Below are 22185 nucleotides of genomic sequence, written 5' to 3'. Positions count from 1 at the left end.
GTATGAAGGCAAGTACCAACGTTTCCCGTTCAGAAAGCTATCAAGACGCTCTAGGATGTAGCAACCTCAATGCAAGACCAAAGGGAGCTGGCAGCGAAAAGTTAATATGGTTTCAAAACACATTCCATTGAGCGTTCAAAAAGGTACTTGAAAGATGCTGGCCACAGAGATGTTTAAGAATCAACTGCAGAAATTGTTGCATAAGTTGCAGAAAGTTACAGAAGCAGCCTGAAATCCCACTATACCATTTTGGGTACTCTGCGAAGAAGCCTGTGAGGTTTTAGGACAGACAGCTGGGACTTGGTGCTGAGTGTTTTGGCGTGCAGTCAGGCACGAACTTTTGTGAACGACTACGAAAGATAAAACTCTGAATTTCGCCACAGTCCATGCACGCAACTTCTAGCTGAGAAGAGCCTAAACATTTGCTCGGGCGAGGATCGCAGTTCGTCACTCAGTTCCTGGCTTTTAAGTATGAATGCGACAAAATTCGGTGTTTTCTGCGTTGGAGTGGTCCGCAAGCTTTCGCCCCGATTGTATACACCGTAGATCGGGGTATAAATTGAAGCACCGGTGTGTTGCGCGAGGGTTTTCGCCATTTCGGCACAAAGTCTTTCGTGCATTCAGGCCGTGACCTAATAGCAAGAGGACTCAACCGCCGAGCAACCTAAAGCGCTGACAGAATTCGCCAAATTTGTGTTCATCGCGTGAACATGGCGACCCATCGAGAGTCTTCCGGAGGCTTCTAGAACGACGGCCATGTTTGCGCTCCTTCACACATGGCCGCCGAGAATAGATCCACGAGCGGGACTCCGAGGGCACGCGATAGCGGGACGCGAGAGGGTGCTAGAACATATGAAAAAAGCCAAAGGTAATAAATGACGCGGTAGCGGTTGTTGGGACCGGAGTGCGAGAAGAAGGTTTATTTCCGAAAAGAGCACAAGGGGTCCTAAGTTCAGCTCCCCCGATGGAATTCGCTGACTGACGCGGGAGACACGAGATGTCTTCGTACAAAGCTTGTGGTCCTTATGGTATAATTACGCAGCGTCAAATACGACAAAGTGGACTCATTTTTTTATTAGTTTCTTCGGCATCTGTATGTTTGTTTGCCGATCCTTATACCTCTTAGGGCCTATCTTCATCATCAGTTGCTTCTCCATGTGGGCTCTAGGGGAATGTCAATTATAGATAACTTATCTGGTTGGGCGGCGGCAGGATGATATTACGGCGGATCATGCTACAACAGCTAAGTGGGGACTTTAGCTGGGTGGGAACACATGCAATGCTATTCGACACGCTGGCGCAGAGGATCAAAACAGATGACGCGACAGGAAACGCAGCAAGTGAAAGAAAAGGAAATGTGGTATACAAAAGGAAACCACTTATATGCAACTTAGATGCGAAATAAGCAAGTTAAGATATATATGGTTGAAAAACAAAGTCACTAGACAATGGGTTTCACCCTTGTATGATCTTGGGGAAAAAGAAAGAATATTCAAAGCAATTCTTTCGTACAAATAATTTTTCGTATAAAGTTAGTATAAAGTCTTAGGTGTGTTGTATCCTGTAGAAATTGAAGTCACTTGAGAGATGCTGATCTAAACAATGAGCGTCGATTGACGAAGTTTTACAGTGGCAGGTACGCTTTACTTTATCTGGCTCCTGGTTTCTTAGGGTGATTTGGCTCAACATCTTGTCACATGAAACGATCTTCGCTGCTTATTTGCGGATGCAGAAGTCGTATCTCGTCGTTACACATCCCTTCTGGATCTTTTATCCGACTTCCGAGACTTCGACCCTTCCTCTCACGAAGTCGCACTGAAAGTACACCTCAGCATCCTCGTTTAGCGCCTTCTCCCAGAGAAGGATAGCCAACCAGACGCATTTCTGGTTGACATCCCCGCCTTATCTCTTTATTTCCTCCTCCTCCTTCAATAAAACATTCAGACTTCGCCGTCAGAATTTCTATAGTTCTATAGTGGTTGCACTATTGTTTTGTAAACTTGGGCTGTCAACTTGGTTGGCGTGTCGAAAAGAAAAGTTGAAAAGAAGGACCTAACCAAAGATATTTTACTCTAGATGCGATACATGTTATGCATAATATTTTTCCCACAAGAATCGTCGGTGCAAAGAAAATTAGAACAGAATGACGAAGGCAGGAGTTACAAATTGAATTCCAGGTCTTTTTCTGTGTGAGTTTTTTTTCTGTGCAACATGCTCTTGCGCTAACATTACGACCGATACGAGTACGCTTGGCGGCCAGCTTGCCTATGTTTCCTGCCCGAATGCACAAACGTTCGCGAAAACCCCTCACTACCGCGAAGAGGTGAAAAAAGTTGAAAAGGTGAAGGAAACTAGACCCAGCAGGACAATAACTATACTTCGAACACAAGCCTACTCCAAAGTGCAATCGATTAGAGTGCACATGTATGTGCCGAGTGGGGAAGTACGAGCTGTTCTGTATCGACGAGCGTGCGTAAATGTGCGCCACTGCTTTACGTAAACAAACTTAAGAGCTTGCTCACTTCGTCGCAGTTATGATTGATGGATCTGGAAAGGGTCAGGTCGGATAATCGCGAGGCGTTCAAGCGCGCGCTCAGATGATGGAGAAATGTTACACCAGGGAAGCGCGTTACTTCGCAGTGGCGGCAGAGCGGAGGCGGCTTATCACGCTCGCTTGACGGCCGAGCTCGTCAAAACACGGGCGACAGCCAGGGCGCTCAAAGACGCAACGGCGACGCTCTTTCGCCTCTATTTCGGAGCCGCCCGCAACCCCCGGCCACCGTCGCTCTCAATGTCTCGAAGGAGCCGGAGTGGGGTGCTGTGGAAAGGGGGGGGGGGGCGAGTTGTAATAACGGGGGGCAAAAGCCTTGAACTAGGTTGCACGCTGAATGCCGCTGGTTGCATTCCTGGGGCAAAACCATGGACGCAAACACCCCCCCCCCTCCCCTACAGACACATGTACACCCCCCCATCCCCCCCCCCCCCCCCACCCCGCTAACATCTGCAGAACACACGGTTGCGCAATCCGCACTCGTTGCCCACCGCGCAGGCCGTCGCCTTCTCCTCCCTTTTCGCGTCGCCGTCAAGGCGCCCAAATCGTCGCGACCAACAGGATATTCGAATTATCGCCACTTCCGCTAGGCTGGGCGAGCGGCGCAATGAAAGTACAAAATGTTGGTCAAAAAGCAAGACAACGGAAGAGGCCGTGACGTCGTCCCGCGCTTGGTGAGTCCGTGAAAGAAAAGGGAGAGGGAGCAAAGAAGAAAATAGCAGGGACCGGGGGTCGACTGGGAAGACGCGAGGCCCCCCCGATCTACTTCTATACGCCGAGGAGAGGGCCACTCGAAAGCGCCACCCAAGAGCCGCATAGGTCGCGGCGCTGCAAGCGACGCCTCTGTACGGGAGGATTTACCAAGCTCGACGCTTCCTTGCTTTGGTGAGCATCGCCTTATCAGTGTCTCCACCCGTTTCCTTCGGACAACGCTTGTAGATTTTGTAAACAGCACAGTTCGCGCGACGGACAGATTGAATGCTTGTACGCGCTAAGTAGGCGATTTAATGCGCATGATTGGAGAGGTTGTTTGAGCGCATTGTCAGATTATCATCATCAGCATTTGATGTACCTGAAAGGCCCCTTGCGGGGTATTATATAAGGGCGGAGCAGGCACATCAGTAATCACAGTAGTCATGAAAACCACAACATAAAGAAAAAAAAAACATATAAACATATCGGGTGCGCAAATGGTATGGCTATTGAAGGCATCGATAACGTAAGGCATGGCAGAGCTGTCAGTTAAGTAATTATTTCTGGAACTATAGGCTCTCAGTAACTGCTTAACCTTTTGTCAATCGCGCTAATTAACTCATAATTTTGGCAGCTCATTCCACTGCTCTGTACTCACAAGCAAGCACGATTTATTGAATGTAGCAGTAGTACAATGCAGGCGTCGTACACTTAGACTATTAAATAGTCGGTGAGAAGTGCGTTCATGAAGAATCAGTGCATTATTGCGCAAGTGTGGGAAATAGTAGTAGAGTTTGTGGAAAAGGCACAGTTAAGATGAGAGGTTAAGATATAAGCCGACAGTATTACGACTTTTGGGCCAGTCATACTCAGATGTTATTTATCTCGCAGCACGATTCTGGATGGCTTCCAACGCATTAATTAGGTTAGTCTGACGAAGCCTTCCAAGTGGTGACGCGAATTCTAGATTAGTGCGAATGAATGTTGCGTAAGCAAGCTTGCGGATACAAGAGAAGATGCGCAATAAGGAGACACGCAGGAATCTCCCGTGCTGATTTGCATTTGAACCTCAGTTATATCAACGCAGTTGTTGCCACTGGTAAGTGCAAGTGAGTCCAAAAACGTCAATTACGATATCTGTTAAAGCACGCCTTAAAATTCGTGGGTCAGTCCTTTGCTAGTCGCGATTACTTTTTGTTGTCGTAGTTGAAATGATAACTTTAGCTATGACTGTGTCTTAACAAAGGTCTGTCAGACATTATGGCTCATTTGTTGTGTGCCTTCACTCACTAGGCAAACCAAGAACTTAATGGGTGGCATCAGGCTGGTCGCTCCAGACACAAGCCGAATATATGGGGTTTACACCAGCATTTCCCCGACGCTTTTCTGATGCTAGTTGTTTTAAGCATTGTCTTCAGGTGTGGTTTGGTCTCGTGCGTAACCCGGTATTTTTCATTTTGTGTATGCTAAAAAAATATGAATTGCACCCGTGTATTCCGGTGCAATGTTCGACATGTGATGATAATAACGTGTGTACCGCCCCAGATATGCAGGAGTTTAAAGAAGTTTGCGTGTTCAAAAGTTTTGACATGAGCTTCTCTTCAACATTGCTGGTCTCCGTCCGCCAACAATATCACCAATAGCGCTCCGCTTTATTTCGATGAAACAGTTCATAATCGCCTCCACGGCATCTTGTTCTCTTGCAGTGACCACAATCTCAGCATGGCCCGTCCTACGAGTTGGCCATACTTGAAGCTCGCAACCGCCGTCACCATTCTTCTTTTTCTGTTCCAAGCCGGAAACGCCCAGTAAGAATGCTTCAGCTAAATTACATGTCACGAGGCCATTGTTTTCTTCTACGCAAAACATAAAGGGCACATTTTACTTCGCGACACGAATGTTCGCCTATGCCTGCGTTCGAGAACTACGTGAACACACCGCAGCACTTTTCGAGCGTCTCGAAACAAAAGACGCTCCCTAAGTGCGCATACGTCGACGTGCGATGAGTTATACTTGATTAGTGCGCACTTGGTGTACGCAGTGGAAGCCTAGTCTTCCTTTTGCACACGCATTTTCACAGCCATACATTTACGTACATGCGCTTTGAGCATAACTTTATACAGCTCGGGCTGTAGCAACTATGTGGTTTCATTTTGCGCACGTTTCCGTCTGTAGCACCGTGCAGGCCGTTAATAAACTATCACACTTACCTGAGCGAAGATAAGCCTGCCTCATCATCATCATCATCAGCCTGGTTATGCCCACTGCAGGGCAAAGGCCTCTCCCATACTTCTCCAACTACCCCGGCCATGTACTAATTGTGGCCATGTTGTCCCTGCAAACTTCTTAATCTCATCCGCCCACCTAACTTTCTGCCGCCCTCTGCTACGCTTTCTTTCCCTTGGAATCAATTCCGTAACTCTTAATGACCAACGGTTATCTTCCCTCCTCATTACGTGTCCTGCCCATGCCCATTTCTTTTTCTTGATTTCAACTAAGATATCATTAACTCGCGTTTGTTCCGTCACCCAATCTGCTCTTTTCTTATCCCTTAACGTTACACCTATCATTCTTCTTTCCATAGCTCGTTGCGTCGTCCTCAATTTAAGTAGAACGCTTTTCGTAAGCCTCCAGGTTTCTGCCCCGCACGTGAGTACTGGTAAGACACAGCTGTTATAAACTTTTCTCTTGAGGGATAATGGCAACCTGCTGTTCATGATCTGAGAATGCCTGCCAAACGCACCCCAGCCCATTCTTATTCTTCTGATTATTTCAGTCTCATGATCCGGGTCCGCAGTCACTACCTGTCCTAAGTAGATGTATTCCCTTACCACTTCCAGTGCCTCACCACCTATTGTAAACTGCTGTTCCCTTCCGAGACTGTTAAACATTACTTTAGTTTTCTGCAGATTAATTTTTAGACCCACCTTTCGGCTTTGCCTCTCCAGATCAGTGAGCATGCATTGCAGTTGGTCCCCTGAGTTACTAAGCAAGGCAATATCATCAGCGAATCGCAAGTTACTAAGGTATTCTTCATTAGCTCTTATCTCCAATTCTTCCCAATCCAGGACTCTGAATACCTCCTGTAAACACGCTGTGAATAGCATCGGAGAGATCGTATCTCCCTGCCTGACGCCTACAGGCAGGCTTGAGGCAAGCTGACGCCTTGAGGCGTCAGCCTGCCTCAAGTTTTAGTATATTGTCAGGCTGGATTTTGCTTGTCGGTGTAGAATGTTGAACGGAAAATCTACAGGGCGGGCCTTGATTTCCACATCCCATACCACTAACATGAAAATTTCTTACTTCCTCCAAACTAATAGCGAAAAATGTCTTTTTGTTTATTTTGCACATTCACGCACGTTTCATCCCCTACAGCCTGTTACTGGTTATCGGCGTTGTCGGGCTTTGCTGATCGATTTCACGCTTACTTTTGGTCTCGCCAGGAGCAACATAGCGAATTACGCTGGCCGCGTGCTAAACGACCTCTTCAAGCCGGAGAAGTATGACAAGCAAGTGCGACCGGCAGGAACCAACGAGTCGACGGGTAAACAAAATTCTCACTTGCTCTATGGCCTTAGGCTCACGCATAACGCCGGAACATGGGCTTAAGAAAACGGGGGAGTCGATAGGTTCTGTTGATGGTGGAAAACTCCCTCTTAGAAAGTCTTTTCTCTTTCCTCGTGCAAGATGCACTTCCTCATTGCGTATCAGTAGAGCGACTGTCTGGACTAAATGGTCATACTGAAATAACGGGAGCGTGCTAAACAATGGATACGTCCGCAACATACATTATTCTTCTTTTCTTAACCCTTATTATTAAGATTGACTGCCTGCTGTCCGTGAAGTGCGCTGCTCTTACTTCAATATTTGTGGGCCTGTATTCACAAAAGGCATTTAAAGCTAGAATTGTTCGTGAGAGGAAATTAATTCCAGCCAATCTTGATGCTCGACGAATTATTAGCGAAGGCGACCGACCGATGGCAAGAAGCGCTTGCGAACGAAAAACTTTGTTAATTCGGCCTCAAAAGTCGTAATGCTTGTGGTGGCACAAAAGGTGACGTTAGATTGTCACCAATTAGGGAGTGCACCGTATATAACGTAACATAACGTACTGATGCCGAAGTCGAGCAAGGTAACTCACAGTCGCATTACTATCGCATAACTATCTCTAGCAGCTGCGTACCTGTGGCCAGCTCTAGAGGAGGGGTCTCTTGGCGAGGACACATTTATATGTGATCTTTTGCGCGGCATTTTGTGGCTATGCTTTCTCAATTGTGATTGTAATCAGAATTGAATTGTACGTCATTGTGTCATCTCTGGAAAACACTTTATTAGTATTCAATCTGGCATGACCTCAACATTATTGTTTGTATTACGCGGAAAAGTGGTCCATATGCGACCTAATATGAACATATAATGAAGACAGTTTAATCTGCTTGATTTCACGCAAACATTAAGTCGCCGCTATCTATGATTGCTTGAATTCGAATAATAATTTACTATAATAGATGACAGTGTCCTGAATGCCTTTGTCTGTAACGGGCACATATTATAATTAGCTAAGCAGTTTCTGCCATCGAAGCTCGCCGCTGCTTTGATCGCAGGTCCCGTGATAGTCTTCACCAACATGTACCTCCGTTCGATAGACAACATCGATGACAAAAATATGGTAAGTGACAAATGCCATCATCCTTTTTTTTTTTTTTTTGAACATGACTGCTCCAAAGTGGTCGCCTGTTAGCTCTCTCTCGTGTCAGCCGACGCCGTCCAATGGCTACGAATTTTATAATCCCATAACTGCTTCTAATCTTCTTCCGCGCTCGAATACGTTTCCCTTCCCTTGGTGCTCCTTTTGTTACTCTATTATACCGCCACTTATCTGAGCTTGTATTGCCTGCTGAACTTTACTTCACCCTCTCACCTATACGAGAATATCACTTTCCTTTCTAGCGCTCTCTGCGTCGTCCATAAGGTCCTTACAATTTTCTTCGTTATCTTCCAAGAGTCGGTCCCAAGGGGGAATACTGGCAGAATGCACAAGTTGCAGTTATAGTTCCCTTTTCAAGGATATTGGAAAGGGGACATTCATGGGCAGTACCTGTAGTACACGCTGCAACACATTTTTGTAGGCCTGGCGAGTTCGGTTGCATGATCTGGGGTTTCCTGTGATTACAAACGCTTGCTCCCAAGCCAGACTGCTTAACGCTGCTTGGAATAATCTGTTAATCTTTAAGCTAGTCATGTTAACCTTCAAGCATATCCTTTAGCTTCGCCACTTAAGCTCCTCGATCAGTAAGTATGTGTGCTGGATTTTGCCCACGACGGACGCCATGATTCTCTTGGAATCTGTGCTGGACCGTCGGAAGTAACCACTCTCTAATGTCGACGGGCTTTATATTTAAGGACGCCCTCAGAAGCTTTGTAGAAACAACGAGAAATTATGAAGGACGAAAACAAGGGCATGGATAAAAGGAGGTGCTACGGGGCCCCTTTCAGACCTTTGTAAGCACCCGAAAAATCTCTGGTTGCTATCAAGCATGTGCCAGTAGCCTCACTTGCACTCAAGGAGGTATATGCTGCGTTTCGGGAGCACAGGAATGTACACATGAAACAGAGTAAGTTGCTAATGATATTGCATATGCTTTTCTGCGATTTCCATCAATCTAAAGCCTTCCAACCGCTTCTCACCTGCCACTTTCGGGAATAACGCCGTGGAAATTTTTGTCGGCGATGACGCACTTCAAGTTACACGTAGTTAACACAAGAGCACTTGTGCTCTTGGACTAACTTTGGCCTCACTTTTGTGTTCGTGCGCAGGCGTTCGACGTGCAACTCACGTTTCGTCAGAAGTGGAAAGACGAGAGACTCAAGTTCAACGACCTGGGTGGTCAAATAAAGTATGTGATTCTGGAGAACCCTCACAAGCTATGGCTGCCGGACCCGTTCTTCTCGAACGAGATCACCGGATCCTTTCACAATATCATGAAGCCGAATGTACTGGTCAGGATATATTCCGACGGAGGCGTGCTCTACAGCATTAGGTATGCAGTGTTTTTGCTCATCTCACATAATTCTCTCAAATAATCTGGTAATTCACCGCCGCGACAGGATCGGCGGTACAGGTTGCAAACGTTCTTTTGATATCATCAAAATCAATGAAGATTTATAGAAACAAGCAGACACGTGGCTGTCACGGCACTTCATTACTTTACAATAGATTGAGCAATATTTTTAAAAGCGGATCGTCTGTGAATCCGTACTTATCTGTCTGCACGCTCATGCGATAGTGTACCTATCTTCAGTGGATTCGTTGTTGTAATGTACTGTAATGTCTCACATGTAGTACGTTGTAAGGGGCTGCATGCTTCGCTGTGTGCAATGTTAGTTTTTGTTTTGTTTATCGTGTAGTGACTGTACAGAAAGTGACTGTTGTGGCAACGAGCACTGTGACTTGAGGCTAGCGCGATGCCGATACATCGCACTCTGACTACACATATATAGTATAGCAGGCTGTGTGCCGGAGTTACACTTGATGTTTTATTCTTCCATTATTTTTCATTGCTGACTTTTTTCTTCGTTATTTTACTTCTATTTCATTTTACCTTCCTTTACCGCCGGAGTTTATTTTTGATAATTGGTATAGTCGGCTCTTCGATGGCCTATTTTCCGAGACTCTCATGATTTAATAAAAGACAACAAAATTATATGCAAAGGCTGGCACAGCTAGGCTTATTGTAAACAATAGAAGCAAAACGCTTCAAATAATAGATATTGCTCGCCTTCATAATGTATCGCCCTTGCCCCTTCGCCCCAATATAAACACGTGTAACCAATAGCCGTGACGATGGTAGTAACAAACTGTGAGGCTGCGTGAATTCTCGATTCTTATATTCCAATACGCGTTTCCTTCTGCCGCCGGTTTCAACATAAAAAAATGCTTTGTTTTACAAATATTTATCATGATCGCAAGGGGTCGTCAGCGTTCCGCTAGCTGTGCCTGCGGCAGCAAAAATCCTGAGACAACTCGGTACATCATAATGAAATGAGAAGGCATTCACCCAGCAAGACCCGTAGGTAACGTACTTACACATTCTAGAACCGCTGGGATTTGAAGTGAATGGGAACATTAAGCGGTCAGCAGCCGAGAAAAGGAAGAGACGCTTAGAATATTGGCGGGAACAGAAGACGGGAAGAAATTGGTAGGACCAGATTCGTCACAAGCATAGGTAATGGTACAAGGTAGATATAGACGTTTAAGGAAGTGAAAAAGAAAGATTAAGGAGTTGTAAACAAAATGCTACTCTAAAAAAGATGTACAGCGTACCTGATTAGCTCGAGCAGGTTAGGTGGCTATTTGTTACCACAGTGTTTCAAAGGCGATACAAATAAATCATCTTCCACCTTATTGACACCATCATCATCTGTGGAGGGACAGTGGAAAAAAAAAAAGATTCTCTTTGACATTCGTTTTTCTTTGACAAACGAGTGTGGTGGCACCGTTCACACTACACCATTTTATTTCGAGACGTCTTAGAAGGGGCAGCATGGAGCGACGTGATAACAAATCTTAAAAACGTTCCTTCATGAGAAATGTTTACAGCGTTAAGCATTGAGTTTCTGAATGATTTATACTGTCGACCTGCTTGGGCTGGCTGTTTCTTAGTGAAATACTCGAACAAAATTACTCGCGCGAATTGCTTTGCTCACAGGCTCAACCCTCGGCTTGCACCACGGAAGCTGTCCTATCGTCTCTGCGATCGAACAATGTCACAGATGACACGCGAACGCACTTTATTATTGTAGTTTTGCTTTCACACAGGGTGCGCCAGAAGCGCTTGCGTTGTGTCTTTTCTCGCTTAACTGCGCCACTGTCTATACGCAGGGTGTCGCTGAAGCTGTCCTGTCCCATGAACCTGATGAATTTTCCGTTTGATCGACAAACTTGTTCAATTTTAACAACCAGCTGTGAGTATATCATCGCGAACCTTTTCCATACTTGAACAGCAAGATACACCGCAAATGAGGGCTCTAGTCGAGTGCGAAGGGATTGGAGATAGCCTTTAGGGACACACCATGCCAGACAAAACAATGTGATTGCGAGTCAAGTGTGCAATTGTAGTGTCCAGTGTTTCGCCTACAGACGAAACAAATGATAACACAACACAGTACAGTAGACGCCGTCGATTTTGAATACTGATACTAGCAGAACACAAATATAAAAACTGTTATCACTTTCGAATACTTACGGGAATCTTGCCGATTGGCAATCTGTAAAGCGAAACTCGCTTAATAACAGGAACAAGCAATATCAAAGTAACGACTCTGCACATTTCCATGACTAGATGCCCACACCACAGAAGACATAGTGTTCTTGTGGAGACAGAGTGATCCTGTGCAAGTGACGAGGAATCTGCACCTTCCGAAGTTCACTCTAACAAAGTTCCGGACAGGCGACTGTTCTTCAAAGACAAATACAGGTGAGCAATCTTTCAATGGCAGGCGTTATTGGGAGGAGGAGGAGGAAGAGGAGGGGGTAGAGGATTGATGTGCCTGTCAGTTTACGCCGTGCTATGAAATATTATTGTCCTGTCGGCTTGACAGCACAATATACTATTGTAGCATTGAGTAAAGTGCTCTAGTAGTAGGGTAATATATTTTATTAGTGCTTAAGGTGTCCTGCTAGCGCAGAGGTTCTCTAGTAGCGGGGTAAGGTCTACCTAATGTAATATGTCACTTGAAAGTCAGCGCTTTGTCGATCGTATTGTGTCTTCCTTTCGTTCCGTGTCAGCTCTAGCGCTATCCTTGAAACACGGTTCTTTCCTTAGCAGCGTTTATGTACACATAGCTTATTCTTCCCCAACCTCTCTCGCTCACCATAATTGGGGAGGAGAATAAAGTGAGCTGAAGACACTCTGCCCTCCCTCCACCCCTTACTACCGCACTTTCAATAGAAAGAGAGAGTTATGCGTACATAAACGCTGCCAGGGAAAGTAGTTGCTGCTTTGACGAAGACATGTCTTGTTGTCGAACCAGAGACATTCCTTGTTCGATCGTTTTTATTCAGTTCAATATAAAATCTGCACGTGACATTTATTCAAAACAGTCAGTTGTTCTTGCTTTCGCTCTGAAGCAAGAATGATTGCAGCGAGACATAAAGAGGACAGATGCTCTGCCAGCATAAGCAAGTGAGGCTTGAAGTACTGGCCCTCTGCGTCTGAAATGTCACTGAAGAACTCCTACGTTCCTAGATGAAAAACTTTAGCAAGTGAGTTTCGACGTCACATTTCTGCCGCAGTCACTGCTAAGGACGGGAGAAAGCTGATCAAGTAGGTAGAGATTCACGATACGGAAAGGCAGGCGCACAAAACACGAACTTAAGACGAACGAGAAAAACATCACAAACACCGACTATCCAGCGCCGTGCGAAACTTTCAGCTGATAGTAGGCTTTTGCGCTGTCCTCGTTCTTCTTGCGTAGGTATTTTGTACGCCTGTTTTTTTCGGCGCCACGAATCGCTGCTTGAACACCGAGGTTTTCCCTTCCTTGCCGAGTCATCCTGTACAGTTCTCCCTATAGAGCGAAACAGACACAGTACGCAGGGAACGCGAGACACACGCACAAGCCCTTTGCCGCTTAGTTATTTGGTCTGGTGACGTTTCTTTTTGCTGTGCAGGCGAGTACTCCTGTCTTCGACTGGACTTATCGTTCGAACGGGAGCGAAACGGTTACATGATCAACATATACCTGCCGTGCATCATGTGTGTCCTGTTGTCCTGGGTCGCTCTCTGGATCAGCAACAGGAACACGGCCGTGCGCGTGTTCGTGCCCCTGGTCGTGCTGCTGGTGATGGCGATGTTCATATCCAAGTTTAACCAAGACGAGCTCCCGCATACTTCGTACACGAAGGCCGTCGACAGGTGGACGGGAGTCTGTCTGACTTTCGTCTTCCTCCTGCTCGTCTACGTCACAGCGGCCGACTACATCGTCCGCGTGACTCGAGGAGGTCAGGATGCGTCAACTTCACCGACAGACGAGAGCAAGGCAAGCAGTTATTTTTGTAGCTAGAATGCGCAGCACTGGCACTTCAGTCAATGCTCGTGGTGCCTGCGGCAAATATCACAGTGGTACATTATATATATATATATATATATATATATATATATATATCCCCATTAAGGATGATGCGATCGTGGCTTTCAGCGCTGGTTGTGCCGTCGCGTTGCCTTCGGACATCACCATCGTCAAAACGCAACGATATATTTCATACATTGCGGTTTTCCTTTTTCCTTCCTTGAATGTCTCGTCTATTAGCTTTTCTTTTCGGTTTTGTAATTTATTGCTTAACACTGTTTGCTGAATGCGATGATTGTACGCTTTTCTTTTCAACGACAGTGGCAAGCTTCCCTGATAAAAAGTTGGCATTAAAGTAAAAAATGGAGATGAGCACGCCATGTAATGCGCAGCGCAGGTAATCGGTGGACCATTATAATTACAGAATGGCTGCCAAGCGAAGGGAAGCGCAGTCGAGGACGGCGGAAAATTAACTGTGGTGATGACCTTAGGAAATTGGCAGGCGCAAGTTGAAGTAAGCTAGCGCAAGACAGGGGTAATTGGATGTTGCTGGGAGAGGCCTTCGTGCTGCAGTGAAAAAAAAATGATGATAATGGTGATGATGATGATCGTTTGCTTCTGTAGTGCTGAAAGCTTCAGCATAGCCGGTTGTACAAATCCTGCTGCTAAGATGTTGTAGTTCTTCTAACCGGGTAATTCTTATAAGACCATTATGGTGCAGCTGGTAATGAAACCGGTAAGCCTGTGGTCGTCGATGGTATTGGTCTGAAAAACACACATACGTGAAAACCTCTATACTTCCAGCGGCCACGAGGCCCATCTGTTGCATGCAGTGTACTAGCGGGATCCTTGAGTAACGAAGTAAGCAAATTAACCAACTTTTTTTCATCCATCCATTAGGTTGAGGAAGCGGGCAAGCCGGCTCCTGGATCGGCCAAGACATCCTTCTTGCAAACCCTGAGAGCGTGGTTGCAGCGACCGAGGTCCACGCCGGATAAGATGGACATCGTTGCACGGATCGCTTTTCCGCTTTGTTTCATACTGTTCCTCATCATCTACTTCAGTGTACATGCAAGTTCGAACGCTGACGAGTAACGCAGGTCTCTTCCGAGCTCGCGCGACCGTGTTCAGCCTTCTGAAATGGCCTTCGCTCTCCCCTGCCGCGTAAACTAGTGCCATACTGCCTCGAAACTTGACGAGAATGCCACAAGAAATGTTTTCTCACGCTGCCTGTAGGCTGGCGTCTAGAGGCGAGCAGAAAGATATTGAACTCTCTTTTAACGTAGCTGGTCGAAGTACCGTCCTCATTAAGGACACACAAGCCCTCTGTTTATTCGATGATTGCGCGCACACACACACACGCACACACACACACACACACACACACACACACGCACACGCACACGCACACGTACACACACACACACACACACACACACACGCGCGCGCGCACACGCACACGCACCACAAGCACTGTCATGTGCGCCTCAGCAACCACGTGTACAGTCATTTAAACGCAATAACCTGGTCGTACTTCAACGATTTCCGCGTTTTCAGCCGTTTTTCACAAGATGGCGAGGTCTTTCGTACCGTGTCAAAGTAACCATGCACGCTAGATCTTCGCTACGAACGTCTGTCGTGGTTTTGGTGGTCAAGAGAAGGTGGTTTCGCTTTCTTGCCTCAATGTGAAGTATACAATTATTATCTCTTGAAGATGTGTTGCGCATGCAAAATGTCACAGGAAATACTAAACGAGACGGACGTGTAGACTCGATGTTGGGTGGATGCACATCTCATAATAGCAATTTTGATGGCGGATGGCTTCAAGTCAAGTACACCCGTCGTGGTGGCTTACTGCATAGTGTTGCGCTGCAATAAGCACGAGGTCGCAGGATCAAGTCCCAGCCACGGCGGCCGCATGTCGATGTCCCGTCCATTGGGGCGACATTAAAAATCCCCTGTTGCTCAAAATTTATCCGGAGTCTGCCACTACGGCGCGCCTCATAATCAAAGCCTGGTTTTGGCTTGCAAAACCCAAGAATTTGTTCATTCATTCAAGTCAAGTACAATTACACAGACGCAGGAGTGTTGGCCTTTAACACTGATGAGCGAGATCCACTAAGAAAGGGTGTCCACCAAATGCGGCCTTCCATAGTTGCGCATAGAAGAGGGCCAAATGCCAGAATACTCACGCGCACTGTGTAATAGATCTACTACGAGCGCTGTTTTAAATGCCGTATCGCTTTTATTTGAGAGAGAGATAGATAATAATTTGTCTCGTGGAAGTGCCTTGAATGTGCTTTGCAATTAATTCGTGTGCTTTCCGAAAAGCAGTGGCGAATGCTACCCTGAACTGCGGTTCTGTTGCCCCAAAACGCCGCTAGCGATTTGTACGCAGCGCTTTAATGCAAAGAAGCTTCTTTTTCTTCCTGAGAACGTTTCCCCCCCCCCCCCCCCCCCTCAAAAAGGCAAGCCTAGTCACTTATCTTTGCCGGTGACAGAACAGAGTCCCGAGTGAGAGGTGGATAATAACGAAGTAACCCGCTTCCGCCCCTCGTTATTTCGCTTGTCGACAAGAACATAAATTACACTGAATAAGGACAGTTGCCAGATGCCAGAACTGAGAGATGTAGATAATTAGGAGCGACGAATGTTCGTGTTCGTAAAGTACCCTTCTGCGTGATTCTCCTCGCTCTATTCGCATGCGATTTAGTAACTTCCGTAAAGACAGAACTAAGCAGAAGGGCTCATCCACAAAGCAAAAACACATGCACACACCTCACAGTCTCTGGTCCTACTTTAGTAACTTCTGGCCTTTTAAGTTATCCTGTCTGCTCTTTTCATATTTTGTGCGTGGAGTTGTGATTATGCTATAACCTTTTCTGTATAGTCATGTCATTATTATTATTCTTTTTTTTTTTTTGCAAGTGCAAATGCAACCACTCTCTTTTGTAGACTGGTGTGTGAAAGATAACACCCCCTCTCTCCCCTCAAAGCTTTCTTTACGACTCAGAACATGTATGTGTTTAAAGATTGCTCAGAAATGTCTATTCATGCGGACGTTGTTTGACGCTGTGTTGTTCTTGGATCTGAGGTTGAAGTCATGCAATAAAAGAAGGAAAAGAAAGTTTATCAAGTCTGTTATAAGCATTCTTCTGTGTGCCTTTTGTTGCCTTTGAAAGCGAATGACGATAACACAGCTGACTTTACTCCCACTCCGTCGGTGTACACAGACTAGCGAACATATTGCTACGTGCATCTCTAAGCCTAGTGGACGATGCACAGCGTTCCACTGCGCGATGTCGGCATTGAACAAAAAATGGCTGTGTTCCAATACTCGCCGTAGACGGCAATATAGACAGCTAAGCGGACAGCGGCCATCCTAAGTCTTGTTTCAATTCTCACGAAGACGTCAAAGCAGACAGCTTCGTGAAGACAGCACCGAAGTCAAAAACGATGCAGGCTGCACTGTAAAAACGTTTACAACCTTAAGGGTGTTTTCTTGTCGCTCCAGTAACACCAACACCGTTGGGGAAGGGTGTTACTGTAACACCCTTACATATAGAGGCCGACGACGAAACTCTAACTAGACGTGCGTTGACAAAAGTCCGAGTTGAAAATTATGCAATAATTCTCACGCCTTGGGCGCACAGGAATGTCCGACAAGAGAAGTTCACAGGCAGAGATATGAAACTCTCCTGTCGTATATTTCCGTGCGCCCGAGGTTGTAAGAATGATTGCATAGTGTTGAGCTACGTGTCATCACGCGTCTAGTTAGAGCTCCGTTATCGGCTTCTATCTATTTCTATGAGGCCTTAATGGTAACGGAGTTACCAGTGCGACAAGAAAACATCCTTAAAGGTGTAAACTTTCTTACAGTGTACTCTCCTGTCCGAACAAGATGGCGGCTGAGTAAGACGCTTGGAAAGCCGACAGGAAGGTTGTCTGCGCACAAGAAAACGTAGACGCGCCATCCTACGCCCTTAATTTAAGCTACCCCGTGTTTTTCATATGTTCGCAGGCGCAAGGACTTAAAATACAGAAACAATTTGTGCTTTCCTCAACTTATTCTTGTTGCCGCGAGGTGGCGTCACGTCGCAGGAGCGTCTTCCATAAGTTTTTCAGACGGATCGAAACGCGTTCCATTACATAGCTTCGAAGTTGTCTCGGCTATCTCCTTAGCTGCCTATACGTAGACTGTCTCCGATACTGGCAAGAATTGGAACACACCCAATGCGAGTCTATGTGGCCTCCGCAGCAGCCGGACCCGCACAGTTGCAGAAACTACCGCTCAGCACTGCACCGTGGTACGTTCTAGCAGTGGACGAACTGAACACGATAACCAGTAAAGCAGTATCCTAAAGGCCCTTCTGGCGTAGCTTTGAAGGAGGAACCTCGAACTCAGGTTTAAGCTACACAATTGACCTCGCGACTCGCTTACCTTAATACGATATGACAATAGCCGAAAGCGACGGACATACCGATGTGGCTAACGCAGCAATGTCGAGGCAATGAAAACGTCGCACGTAGTTTAAGAACTACGTGATACCAAAAAAAAAGAAAAAAAAAGAATGAATTGCCTTCGTTTGTGCGCACAAATTCGTGTTACTTATTTCGCCATTTGGAGCACAACGATAGCCCACTGAGTGGTACGCAGAGTGTTTTTATGTACGTCTTGCGCGTCAGTAACAATTCCGGAGTCCTCGGTGCAAAGCTACCTAATTTTCTTCTAGCCTTGCTTTTAAATCGTCAGCTTCTTCTAGCTTATTGCTCAATTTAGCGTCGTTAGCACCGTTCGCAGAGAGAGAGAGAGAGAGAGAGAGAGAGAGAGAGAGAGAGAGAGAGGTTAGCAAGAGAAGCACGCGACGCCGCGTGCGCTTCTATACCAATGAGATAGGAGTGTTCGGTGCAGTGCAGCAAAGCTTGGTTCCCTGTACCACTTCCATATATTATCGTCCTCCGCGCATCACAGGTGGCAAAACCCACAGATTGCGCCCGTCGTCCAATCCAACGATGTCCATGTCCCCCTTTTTTTGTCATTCCATCGTAATCATGCTGTCATCACTCAACCGTGATTATGACGCCATTGTTAGGCCATCGTCGTCATTGCGTCGTCCTCACGCATTCGTTGTTATACTGTCCTCATGAAGTTGTCGTGGTCGTTCCATGATCGTTATTCCAGCTTCGTCATACGATTCTCGTCATGCCATTGTCGTCACAGGCCATCGTCGCTATACAGCCGTCGTCACGCCATCTTACGACACCATCGTAATAAATTCGTCGTCATGCAGTCGCCCTCACGCCGTCATCGTCATGCCATTGTCGTCGTGCACTCGTCATCCTGTTTCCCTCATGCCGTCGTCATCAAGCTGTCGTTGTAATACCATCGTCATCATTTCAGAATCGTCATTGTGCCGCCGTAATACAGTCGCCATCATGTATTCGTTTTCATACAGTTGTGATGTTGTCGTCGTTCCATCATCGTCACTGCAGCTCCTTCATCTGATTCACGTCATACCGTCTTGGTCGCCGCGCAATCGTTGTCACACATTTTTCGTCATCCCATTCTCCTCATGCCGTCGTCATCGCGCTGTCGTCGTTACACCAACGTCACCATTTCAGAATCGTCATATATTTGTCGTCACGTCGTCGTCGTCGTGCGGCCTCTGGTTGCGCCAGCGTCAGCTTAAAAGTCTGCCAGCACTCGAGCAGCAAATGCTTACATTCGTGGTACCACACACTCGTAACCATCCTTCGAGTTTTTTTTTTAATGAATGCACTTGATTCACGACTAATGAAAAGAGCTGCCAGTAAGTGTTGATAAAAGGAAAAGACCAGCTCACTGGAAGCGTCAGTCGGAATACTTGACGGGGTACTCCAGCTGGCAGTGCGTGCTGTGGGTAAATGTAAACATGGCCAAGATGCCGTGCAATGGTTCTATTCCATTGCCATTCCTTTTCGCCCTTTGTCGGAGGTCTGAGCGGCGCTTTGACCACGTTATCACCGTAATCGGTCGGCCGTGAACGGCGGAGCACAAGAAAGGAATAAAATCGAGTGAGAGGAATCCTTATGCGACATTACACCAACCATTGTGTGCGTATCTGCAATTTTACTTCGAAATTTTACTTCGAGAAGGTCTCGGAGGCGCTAGGTCTTTGGAACTTCGCATTACAGTGATCTCTAAGCCCATAATAATGTCAACAAATGATATGCTGGCTGGTTAGAAGTACACTGCAGCAAGTGCGGTTGCTCGCCTCTGTTTCATGGTTGCTTTGTTGTGCACAGGAATAAAGACGTCATGACGAGATTAATAATCGAATTAGCAACATTTGATGATCTTGGTCAAAAGTGCGTTAATACTCCTTCTCTATCCTTATTTGCGCATTTGCGCATCCTTGGTATTTGTCCGGGGCACATAAACTCGGGCTCCGGCTTCCAATAAACCACTGTTGAAAGTTGCGCTTGTGTGTGTCTCGACTTCTGTCCGTTTTGTCTCAAGTTTCTGCTCTAATCATGAGAAAAGATGTTCTACCAACAAGGCTGAAACTGAGTACTTGCAAAACTTAATCACGATTAACGCATTATTCCATTATTTAGGAAATAAACATGGCCATCGCCAGCTGCACTCGTAAAACATATGGCACCAGAGCGGTATCAGTAATATATTAGACTCAAATCAGACAGTTATCTCATTTGAGGCCAAGAAATCTTGTACGATGAGACAGCCAACAAGGCGTCCGCTTTCAAGCAAGAAAGTATTACTTTCACACGCTTTACGCCGTTATCGCGTCGCCTTATATGGTAATAAAATGGCCTTAAACCACCACGGTTATGTGCATAGAAATAACCAGGTGGCTCAAGTTATTTGAAAGTCAGAGGAACTACAAATTCTTCTTCGAGAAATGAAACTTTTTTTTTATGCGAGGTTGCACAAAATCATGTGCAAGTGAAGAAATGTATAGACACATGCACAGACACATGCTAGATACACAAAATAAATTTACGTCTCTTCCTGCACAGCCCTGAATGAAATTAGGCGGATACTTAATTTAATAGAGCTGTTGGATACGTCGTACCTTGAGAAAGATAACTTTTTTTGTCGTTTAGTAAAGGGACAGTTACTTACACGCCGTTGTCGTTATCTCTACAATTTAGTGGAAATGAATGGACAGTTTGACGGAATCTCGTCTGGAAGGGATCATAACACAGTTGGGTAATAACGGACACCGACCACAGAAAGGGAAGTCAGCTTTTATTCCTGTGGTCGGTGTCCATTATTGCACAACTCTGCCGATTTATCGGAAAATGCAAAATGCCAGTTCAGGAAGCAGCGGCTGAAGCGTACGGATAAACCTGGGATCAGAGCACGTTCACTTAGCGGCTCGTGTGACCAGAGCTACGTGAGATTAGCGGAGGTGATTAAAACGCGTGACGATGATGTACGGTGATTTAATACGACGCGTCAGATAAACAGCATTAGGGAAAGCGACACGGATCTCAGGCAGGCGGCTTTAATTGCCGCGCAGCGGTTGCGGATCATACGACGGAGATTCCGCGGGCGCTGTCAGCCGCGAAACAAAGCCTGGCAACACTGACTTGCGGCGATGCGCTGAGCTGCGCTGCACTAACACAAAGTGTTGCACTCGTGGCGTTTTTGATACAGTATAATTGAAGGCGGGTGAATTGGTGTCGATCCATCTTCCGAGCAGCGCAGAAAAAAGAAAGAAAGAAAGAAAGAAAGAAAGAAAGAAAGAAAGAAAGAAAGAACTCTGTACCGTGTCGCCTTTCTATACGTCCCGTTCTTTCGAGCGGGACATCTCCGAATGTGAGCATCTGCGAAGCGTTTTCTTTTTTTTTTTTCGGGGCGACCCCTTTCGTCGACACTTTGCGGTGACGTAATATACAGCGTATTGCCTTAATCAAAGCAAGGGACATGCGATGGGGTCACAACGCTCAGCTGGCCATTTTCCCATGCAGCCCTTAACTAAGCGTCGTGAAAATAACGCTGGCAGAAGGCACTTCCGGCAGCAAATTTCCTTCCTCAACTGCAATGTGCTTTGGCCAACGGCAGCGCATCGAAAGTTACATGTTTGACTATGACCAGTCGGCGATATGGCCCTATCATGATTTCGTCGTTCTTGCATTGGCGTCATTGCGGGTGAGGCGCAGCTAAATCGATCGCTTGTAGCGTTTTGAGCGAATTCAATTGACATTTGTCGTACGCTAACAGTGAGACAGCAAACGTATATAGCACCTAGTTCTACATTTCGACCCCCTCAAAAACTCAAATATTTACAAAAAACAAACAGAATGAACTAAAAACCCACTTAGAGAGAACAAGGACACCTTGCACCTTTGGACCATAGTAGGAGCCAAATCAATCATGACCATTGCGAGAAGTATCGTATCGATCGAACGTAGCGCTCAGTCAGTTTTTTTTTCGAGTCTCGGGGTTCCGCGATTTCCTCTATATCGATTACGTGCGAACGTGCGGAATATTACAACTCTCCAATCGATTCTTCAATATTTTTGACAGTCAGATACGTATAAAATGATACTCAGAATGGATCTCCTCAGTGAAAGGACTTAAGTGCATCTATGCCACCGTAAGCGTACATAAAATGCAAGGTCAGCTTGAGGCACACGTTTTGCATGCTCCTCTGTTTCACTGCGACTTGACCAGCTTTCCGCATTTGCTCCACTCGCTTGTTAGGTCCGCGGCTTTACTAGCGGCTTCGGCAGCTTGCTGCTCTTCGCCTACTGTCTGGGTAGAGAGAGAGAGAGATAAGATAATGCAGAGAAAGGCAGGGAGGTTAACCAAAGGTAGTTCCGGTTGGCTACCCTGCGCAGGGGGAAGGGTTAAGGGGGAT

The 22185-nt window shown here is 46.2% G+C and overlaps 1 protein-coding gene across 1 annotated transcript; it reads left to right on the top strand.

The window, feature by feature from the left end:
• The first annotated feature begins 3159 nt into the window (after positions 1–3159).
• LOC126530988 (glutamate-gated chloride channel-like) lies at positions 3160–16447 on the top strand. The gene is made up of 9 exons (XM_050178343.3): positions 3160–3436; positions 4951–5052; positions 6688–6788; positions 7849–7913; positions 9062–9285; positions 11127–11209; positions 11587–11721; positions 12918–13285; positions 14216–16447. The coding sequence occupies exons 2-9, from the start codon at positions 4967–4969 to the stop codon at positions 14408–14410; spliced, it is 1257 nt and encodes a 418-aa protein (XP_050034300.2). The 5' UTR covers positions 3160–3436; positions 4951–4966; the 3' UTR covers positions 14411–16447.
• Positions 16448–22185: the final 5738 nt, after the last annotated feature.

Source organism: Dermacentor andersoni, chromosome 5 (assembly GCF_023375885.2).
Source record: "Dermacentor andersoni chromosome 5, qqDerAnde1_hic_scaffold, whole genome shotgun sequence".
Lineage (NCBI taxonomy): Eukaryota > Metazoa > Arthropoda > Arachnida > Ixodida > Ixodidae > Dermacentor > Dermacentor andersoni.
Note: the sequence above shows the minus strand (reverse complement) of the source record. Positions and strands in the feature narration are given on the sequence as shown.

Excerpts from the sequence above, each read along its gene's own strand:
- LOC126530988 (XM_050178343.3), top strand. The coding sequence starts at position 4,967 with ATGGCCCGTCCTACGAGTTGGCCATACTTGAAGCTCGCAACCGCCGTC. Across the intron at positions 5,053-6,687 it reads TTCCAAGCCGGAAACGCCCA|GAGCAACATAGCGAATTACG; the intron begins GTAAGAATGCTT and ends TGGTCTCGCCAG. Across the intron at positions 11,722-12,917 it reads TTCTTCAAAGACAAATACAG|GCGAGTACTCCTGTCTTCGA; the intron begins GTGAGCAATCTT and ends TTTGCTGTGCAG.